The 9,232-nt window shown below is 45.4% G+C and overlaps 1 protein-coding gene across 1 annotated transcript in view; it reads left to right on the forward strand.

The window, feature by feature from the left end:
* The first annotated feature begins 9,061 nt into the window (after nt 1–9,061).
* Nucleotides 9,062–9,232, forward strand: part of CCNYL1 (cyclin Y like 1) — a 37,598-nt gene continuing 37,427 nt past the window's right edge. The window contains exon 1 of the mRNA XM_031058635.1: nt 9,062–9,102. Coding sequence (XP_030914495.1) covers nt 9,062–9,102 — 41 coding nt within the window. The remainder of the gene's footprint in view (nt 9,103–9,232) is intronic.

Here is a 9,232-nt window from a genome sequence, read left to right on the forward strand (position 1 = left end):
GGGCACGCAGGGGCTCCTCGCCTGCTCACGGCCGCTGCCACGCGGAAAGGTCTGGGGGGAAAGGCCCCACGGCCGTGGGACATTGTCAGCTGTCCCCGCAGCCTCCCTGCGGTTCCAGCCTTGGGGTTTTGCTTCGGGGGGTTGGAAGGCAGTGCCCGGGAAAGGCATTTGTGCAGCGCAGCAAGCCCCGTCCTCCATTGCCGGCACGGAGAGCAGTATCTCGGCAAGGGCTCATCCCAGCCTGGAAGCGCTCCCTCAGGCGCTGGGTACCCAGCGCAGACACAGCAGTTCTGATCTCAGTCGAGCTCCGACCACGGCAGCGCAGCCAGGGCTGCTCTCGGCTGGCCATGTGGCAGAAACGCTCCCCGGCGCTGTTTGTGCAGCGGTGTTTCTTCACTTTTGGCTCCATTTAATCTCTTGTTTGGCAAAACAACACAGTGCTCCTCTCCTGTGTTACTTGAACTAGCTCCAAAGACTGCTAAAGGCCATGGGAGAGCCGGGGAAGTGCCTGGCAGCACTCGTGCTCCGGCTGCCTGGGGGCACTGCTGCAGGAGCCCCACCGAAAGGCGCAGTGCCTGCAGTCACCTCCTGCGCCCCGATAGGAGCACAGGGCAGCAGAGGCAGAGGACACATCTTCTCTGCCCCATTTCCAGTGGCTGTGTGCCCTGACAGCTCCCGGTGACACCACCGATGAGGCAAGGCCGGCCCCTCGAAGGTGGGGACTATAACCAGCTCCAGAAAACAATCCCCTCTCTTTCCCACAGGGACCAGCAAATCTGTCGGGCAGTCAAAGGCAAATGTGGTTGCATCTAAAAGTGTCAATTTCAACAGAGTGGCTCAAGATTCATGAAAACCTCTGTGCAGGATCATTACAGGTAGCACAGGGGTAACAGTGAGAAAAGCTTGTTTTCAGGGTTCTGCTCCTGTAGGAGAATGGAACCCAAAATTTCACTTGCCCCAAACCAGTCCATACTTGTCTTACAGCAACTCAGACTTCTCCCTATAAACATGCCAGAACAGGTGTGATGATTCAGTTTTCTGTGCTTTTATGTCCTAAAGTGCTGGTCCCTTGCCACTATTCCTCCTTTTGAGAGTTTGAAATTGCTTGTGCTATTATCTCGATTATTTTTTAAATTATTTATATAGGCAGTGTGGGAAAAAAAGCAATGAGAGTTATTACATTTGAAACAAGAACTCTGAATGACTTTTTGTGTCACCTACATTCTGCCTAAACTACATCAGCAGGCAAATAGAGGGAAATTCCCAAATGGCACAAAGCTTCAACCTCCACCTCCTGTACCATATGCCAGCCCTGGGATCTCCAACCAGAATATGGAGGAGTGTGGCAGGGCTCCAGTGCTCCCAACTGCCTCCTTTCTGTCCCAGATGAGTTTTCTTCACCTGCAGTATTTCATAAGAGCAAGTGTCTGGCTGAATAGCAACTAGAGTAAAAAAAGGCTGCATGTGAAAATGTATTGTTCCCGAAGATGACAATGTAGTGAGTGCTTTTATCCCAATAATGTGATTTTATTAGTCAGATATCCCTGAATATCTCAGGAGTGCAGCAGGCTCTCTACCAATCCTGCCCTGCTTCCCAGAAATATTTCCCCTTCTTCCCTGACAAAGTTGTTCTGGCACTGACTTCCATGAGCCTTAGACAGAAGACCAGAAATTACTTTCTGGATCATAACTGGCTAGTGAAGCTATTAAGAGAGAAGCAAGTCCACTAGAAGTTCAGTAAGGGCCCTGATTTCCCATACTCATTCTGAGCCGATGTTTACCTTCTCTTAATTTTTCCACATCCATTTTCTGAGAAAATGGAGTACCTGGGTATTACAGTGGCAGAGAGATACACCTGGTTTCTTCTACCTTTCCTGACAGTAAAAGGATAAGAAAAACACAACAACACAGAATTGTGGCTAAAACAGATGTCCAGAGCTGGAATGCCTTTCTCCCAGCAGGGCTAAAGCTCAGCACAGCAGTGCAGTGGTGAGAACGTAGCCTGGTTTGGCTTTTGAGCACTGCAGAGGGCTGTAAGGACACCTAAGCTGCAGGTAATCTTGTGAAATAGGAAACAGCTGATTTTAAGGTAAGCAAGAATGATTTAAAGTATGAAGAAACACTGATTCAAGTCCATTCTTACCTCGTTCAACCATTTGATAAAGCAGGCATAAATGTAGCCAATTATGAGTAAATCCCACCACCTCGGATTTGGGTAAGCTGCTCGGGGTGATTAAGAAAAAGTGTTTAAGCGCAATGGTCCTTGAAATACTTAAAAGATCAAAGAACAAAGTAGGTAAGGTAGAAATGAGTACAAATTATTTCGAATCTATACTAATATAACTCTCTTACTGCAGTCTTCTCTTTGCTGCTTAGTATGTAAAAGCCTCTCTTAGAAAAGAATGTGCCAGTTCTTGTGGGAGCTCTGCAGACACTGAGTGCACTGCATGTCTGCGCATGGATTTTGGAGACATCCGTGATGGGAAAATACTGCATCCCTCACACAGTCTCTGGTTACCAAGGCAAAGGCAGATATAAATAGAAACAATCTGATTTTTTTAAACTCTATCTAGAAACCTGTGTTGTTGATAACCCTGTGACAGCAATGCCTTATTCCAAATGGTTCTGTTCTGCATTTGTGCAGAAACTTCTGGCTTAATCCTTTCCTCCCAAAATAAACAGCAGCTACTTCTGGTTGTCATTCCACTGAAATATCAAAATTGTCTTGGAAGTAAAGTTTGGATAAATACCTGTTTTGCTAAGAGCTTTCATCAACCAAGGGAACAAGAGCTAGCACAAAGCATGGAGGAAAACCCAGAAAAGAAAGCAGTCTTTCTCCCTATGTGTCACTGTAAGGAGCCATTCAAATGACTAGCACTGAAATGATTTAACAAGTTTTACATTTTCATCTTCACCAGTAGAAGAATCTTCAGATTCTTCGGTAAAATAGATGGGGTGGTGAATCACTTGCTGTTAAATACAAAGGGAATACAGCAGAGATTAATTTGGTTGATGACAGCTTGCAGTTGCAGGATCAAGACAGCCTCAGCTTGAAGTGATTTGGACCATCTTTGAAACTGATGGGGTGAATTAAAAATGAAAACTTTTGTTTCTGCAGAAACTGGTGGGTTATCAGTAGACCTTAGAACTTGCTGCTTCTGCAAGATCCTTGCAAAAAAGTGAAATCTTGAAATAAATGTATAATCTGATCTAGTATTTCATTTCCTTTACACACAGAGTTACATTAAACAGTGGAAGTAATGATCAAAAATATGAAGATGTATCATTTCATAAGTGCTTGAGCTGAAACACAGGAAGTTTCTGGAGCCTCTGAAGAGGGAATAGTTCCTATCAGTAATACTACATTTATGCTTTCAAACTTGCATCTTGATAAACTGCCATATATAATCACCATGTTTATTAAAATGCCTTTTTGCAGGAGGATCACTTAACTCTTAGTAGGATTATGTGAGTGGGCTCTCAAAGGCCTTGCAGGTCTGAAAGCTGACATTGTTCTGAAGTTTCAGTTAAGGAACAAAAAGCAAATTGAGTAAGCTCTTCTTCACAACTAACCACTGGATTTCCAGCTGCACTTCATTTGCTGGAAACCTCTCCCCACTTTCAGATGTTCACAGACCTGCAGCCTTATCCACACCTCCAGCTGCTGAACTTCCAGGCCATGAGATGCCAGTGCTGAGTCTTGGGAGGAGAGAGTCCCTAACCCATGGAGCAAGACTGACACGTGAGCAGACATGGGAAAGGATGCTCCAGCAGCACTCCAGGGGCACAGGGCTGTGGTGGGGAAGTGGAACAGACATGGGGCAGGGAAAGTGCTACAAAAACCTTCCTTTTGTGGAGTCTGAGAATGCATCTAGAGGCTTAACATTAGGTGGAGAAATTTATTATTATATATTAGCATATTATATAGTATATATCGTATATGTAGCATATTATTATATGCTCTATAGGTGCAGTGTTTTGCAATTGGAGAGAGAATTCCAGTGCAAGCAGTGCACTGTATTAATTTAAAACTAGTTAACAACTAATTCTAAACAATTTAAAAACAATTATATGGACAGGCAGACAACAGCTATAGCATTCATATAGATGCAAAGGCCTTTCCCTCATTGCAGCTGTTACCCTTTTAAAAGAAGGAAGAATCCAAGCATATGAAAGATGTGGGGGATTTAGTGTCATTTCTAATGATATTGTCAGTGTTTCTCTTCTTGAGTCCTTAGAAAATCCATCAGACGACAGAGAAGATGGAAGAGTTGAGTCTAAGCAATTTCATGTACCTTAAAACTAACAGGGAGGGCCCCTTAGCACCACTGTCCAGGCTTTGGTGGCCCAGAGTTGGAATTAGAACTGCAGAAGGTTACCCTAAATGAGCTTGCTGCAGGACTTACACATGCACAGTTAGACTTTTCTGAGAAAAGCTATTCCTGTTAAAGTTTGTGTCAAAATACTGAAAAGCATTTTCCTTTTCCACAGAAGAAATCTGTCTCCCTGACCTACAGCAACAGCTATTTCTAATACTTGATGTGTTGGTTCTGCCAGCCCAAAATACAGCTTTGCAGGCCTCCGTCTTGGCTCCAGCACATCTCAAATTTTCTTCTCAGGTACTAAGCCTCCATTTACATGAACTTAGTCTTTGGTAACTGTCAAGCTGGTTTTATTTTACCTGAAGACAAAACAAAGGTAGGAGCAGAAGAGAGAAGCTAAGATAAAGAAAGGTTTACTCCCACATGCCTGTGCTGTTGGTATCCCTGCAGCGATCCAGATGCTTGCATGCCAGCCAAGCAGCTTCTGCATTGCCTGTAATGACATCTTAGATTGCAGCAAAGGCAAAAGGAGGGATTTAATCAATGACAGCAGCACTGCAGTCTGTCCTTATGCTATCAAACACAGCTCCCCAGCCCTGGTTTGCTTGTATTCATTGCTAGCCAAGGTAGTACAGGAGATTTAATAGTGTGTGAAACATTAGGGCTACTAAAAATCCACCTTGGGTGTTCTGAATAACCTCCCTGGTTACTTTTCTCCCCCAAACATTGGAATATTCTATTTCCCTAACTATGGTTTTGCTCAGGGATTTTTCCCTTAAATGGCTGTAGTCTTAGGTTACTTGTCAGCTTCAAAAGACAATCACACGTGCAACATTTTTGTCCTGTCAGCTGGTAGTGGTTTTCAAAACAGGATGCCTATTTTTCCCCCGATTATTTCCAAGTGAGACACAGAAGTCTGAGCTTTTGTTTTCAGTTGGTTATACAGGTTCAACCTGGTGATTCATTCTTCCTGCAGCTACATTTCCAGGAAAAGACAAAGCCCTGGCTCTTCTCCAAGTTATCCAAGTACGATCAGAAAGCACTCCTCCCCCAGCTGTGACACTTTCTAAGAAGGGAGAAATTGAACAAAACACATCCCAGAGTTGGTGTCATCACCCTGCAGACAGGCAAGGAGGTGCATGACCTTGGAAAGGCATGTGCAGTACCAAGTCAGGGTGAAGATAACAGCAGAGTTTACTGGATTTAAGATTCTTGGCCCTGTGAAGCAAAACCAAGTGTGTGCAACAAGCCATTCACGATTTCTGGGACTGATGGTGACTGTGAAGCTGGATGGTTTACAGGAAATTCTGCAATTTCATTTCAAGCCTTTTAGAGGACTTTAATCTTCTTGTTGCAGTTGGTGTGGACAAGAACATGTGCTTGGAGTTGGGAATTTTTCAAGAGTTATTACTCATAAAGAAGCTGGTAACTTTGGCTTCAGACATCTCCTCTTAGGGATACTGCTGCTTGCAGATGAAGGGTAGCCTGGTTTTGCATAATGAGGCAAAGGACAACAGGGTTGTGTGGTTGTGAATGCAAGTGCTGAGATTTCAGAAAGGGACTTAAATAAAAACCTGCACCACTCTGCCTATGAGGAAATGTAAAGACTTGTCTGAGAAGTGCAAGCAGACAGCAGCTCCCATGTACTCAGCAAATGGGCCAAGTAAAGAGACAGAATCACCTCCCCCTGTAAGCCCACAAGCCAAAACACAGCTGGTAGCACTAATATTAATCGTGTCAAGCCTGGTAGTCTTAATTTATTATGCATCCTGCAAATAATTATACATATAGTTAAGTTTATAGCTCAGAAGCTGCATTTAGTGGTTGGCAGGGTGTGCTTCTCACTTAGAGTAGTTGGCAGGGTATTGCTCCTCTGACCTCATTAGACTAACATGAGGAGCAAGTCTGGTCCTTTGTATATTCAGAATAAACCACAGGTCTTTCTAATCTCTGCATATTAGTAGCAGAGGTCACTACTCCTTTGGCTGTCATCACAACCTGATTTAGGGTTTGTTTCAAGGTGCTGTCTGGCCTTCCTTTAAGGCTGTGTGGAGCTCTCCTGAAATTTGCAGCAACTTCCTGAGAGGGCTTAAATTAGGATTCATTTCCCACATTTTTGAAAGTTACTTTCCTTTCCCTTTTGTGAAAATTAAAGCACAGGAGGGTTGCTGCCTAGTGGGTGCCCAGCTCAGAGACAAGGGGTGGTAATTGAGAGTCCCATGGCACACACATCTCTTTCTGGAGCAGGAGGAAAAGAGGTTGAATCCCAACAGTCCATAGTAAGCTATTTTCAGCTCAGGCATTCATTATTGCCACAATCCGCCATCCAAAATGCCTGCTTATGCAAAATGTGGGTCTAGGTACATGCTGCCCATTGCACATCAAAGTAACTGATTTTTTTAATAATGGAAACTGTCTGATGATTCACTGGGGTAAATCAAGCAGAACAGTAGAAAGATGAGACAGAAAATAGGAAGAGAACCAGGACCAATAGTAAATTATGAGAGGGGGTATTCAGTGTATTGCTATAGCAGTAAGTCAATAGAATGTTAAGCTGCATAAATAAAAGATAATGTGTTTAATTTCTGCAGGGTGTTGCTCAGACTACACCTATTAACAGGATCACCTGGTTCTGCAGAAAATACACACAGCAACACGTTTTGTCATATTATCCTGGTAAGTCAGATCTGAATTAAGACTTTAAGAGTTACTTTGCCAAAATGGAGCAGGAAATTAATATTCCTCATCACTGCAGCTAAATGAAAACATGCACAGATATGGAAAATTACTCTACTGGTGTACTGAGGTATGTGGAAGCGGAAGCTTAACTTCTCCTGGAATGACAAGGAGGTGGAACAGTTTGCTGTTTCTGTGATTTCCAGGGATTAAATTCAGCTTCCTCTTGCTTAAGACCTACATGAATAAGTCCTCACAGGGAAACAGACTACTGACTTCTTTCCTCCCTCTGCATGTTTGTATAAATCCTGATACTCTACAACAGCAGTAGCACAGGGGAAGAGCAGCCTTCATCTCTCCCCCTTTGCAGAATTACACACTGAGAACAAGTATGAAATCCATGGGAAACTTCAGCCTCTGTGAGGCAGAGGAACCAAAACCTTCACACCCAAATAGCAGTGAGGCACATCACATACTCCAACCACTCTGAGTTCCCAGCATTTTTCACCTATCAGCACAAGTACGTGGGGTTTTGGCTTCTGGCCCCAAAGGCTGGGTCCTGGTGCTCAGCTGCCCAGTGAGCCACTCTTGCTCACTTCCTCACCCTTGAACAAGGATTTTCCACTGCCCAAACCGCAGCTTTGGCAAAGGATTTCCTTGAGGCTGCTCCAAAGCTGAGAGTTAGTAGAGGTCCCAGCTTGCTGCTGGGATGCCCCTAGGCACTTGCTGCAGCTGCACTTCCCTTTGCTGAAGCCAGGCAGCCTCACAGCCCACGGCTGCAGGAGCAGACAGACTGGCTTTAGGCACAGACCCTGGGCATGGCTGCTGTCCCGCTGAGGTGTGCAGATTTGCCTGTGCCTCCTAGCACTGCTCTGCATGGAGCAGCTCACCTCCAGCGGCGTGGAGCCCCTGGAAGGGGCCCAGCAGTGCAGCAGGAGTGCAGCTTGCTCAGCCTCTCCAGCTTCTGAAAATAGTCAGCCAGGTGCAAGGAGTGAGGGAAGGTATTGCTCTTCTCGTGCAAGAGGAAATTATGCCAGTTTTCATATTAAATAGTGCAGATACAAGCCAACTCTTATTCTTTATTCTCGCTTGAGAATTAATTACTTCAATAAGTCACGGCAACCCTCTAGCTTATTTTTCCCCACCATGCTCACAAAAAATCAGTGGGTGCAATGCCAGAGGGAAGAAAACACCAATCTCTCAATGGCTATTTTGCATGAAGCCCCTTTTCCCGTCCCTGACCCAGGTCAGTCTCCTGTTCCACCCAATGGTGAATCCCTGGCCCTTCCTAGAACTGGGAGCAGGACTGGCTGGCCTACAGCTTTCCAAGCAGAGTGCAGAGGCTGCAGAGGGACTTCAGTTGGCCTGAAGTGGTTCAAGAAGAGCTGAAAGCAAATCTTCCCCAAGGCCCTGGTGTAATCCACAGCAAGGTCAGATTCCTCTGGAGTAACAAGGCTTTGCAAACTGTCAGTAGCATGCAGACAGGCTTAGCTAACACAGAAATTGCTGGTAAGTGAAAAGGTATCATTCATCAGTCTGAGGGAATAATCCTCATGTAAGACTATAAATCATTTGGTTTGTCATTTTATTGTGCCTGGGATTAAGTTGTACAAATTCTGGAAACACAGCATCTCTGACTTTCTCTCTTAAAAGAAACTACACATGGTTTGCCCTAAAACTCCCGTGTTTGTCATCACACGAGAGAGCCAACATGGGGATTTTTCCTACAAAATGGAGTAAAACCCTGAGCCTGCTTATCTTTGGAATAACTGCCAGCATGATAGCAGAGTTTTGTAGTACTTTTGTGTGTTCCTAAGTCTTCTGCAGACCCATTCTTCTTATCAGGGGCCAGAGTTAAATTTTTGTAGCGACAGCGGGTTGTTTCTTTGCTGAACAACGCATGTTTGCCTTTATCAGGGCCTCTGACTGCTGTGGGTATCTCGCCCTCTAATCCATCTTCCTTGGAGTGTATTTGAACATTCCAGTCCTCTGAGGAGCTCTCAGGTAACTGAAACTCAGCAAGCGAATCCGCAGCTCCTGGGGACTTTGAGTGCTCCCTGGCGATGCCGGCGGCCCCGTGCAGTGTGGCATTCCCGGACTGCCGGCAGGTACCGCGCACGGCAGGAGCTGAGCGCCCGGCGAGCGGTTGCCCCGGCCCGGGAGCCCTTCAGCCCCGTAGAGGGAGGGGAGGGGCCGGGCACGGGCTGCTCCAGCTCGCAGGAGCTGCGGCGGGG

The sequence above is a fragment of the Geospiza fortis genome, unplaced genomic scaffold (assembly GCF_000277835.1).
Source record: "Geospiza fortis unplaced genomic scaffold, GeoFor_1.0 scaffold112, whole genome shotgun sequence".
Classification (NCBI taxonomy): domain Eukaryota; kingdom Metazoa; phylum Chordata; class Aves; order Passeriformes; family Thraupidae; genus Geospiza; species Geospiza fortis.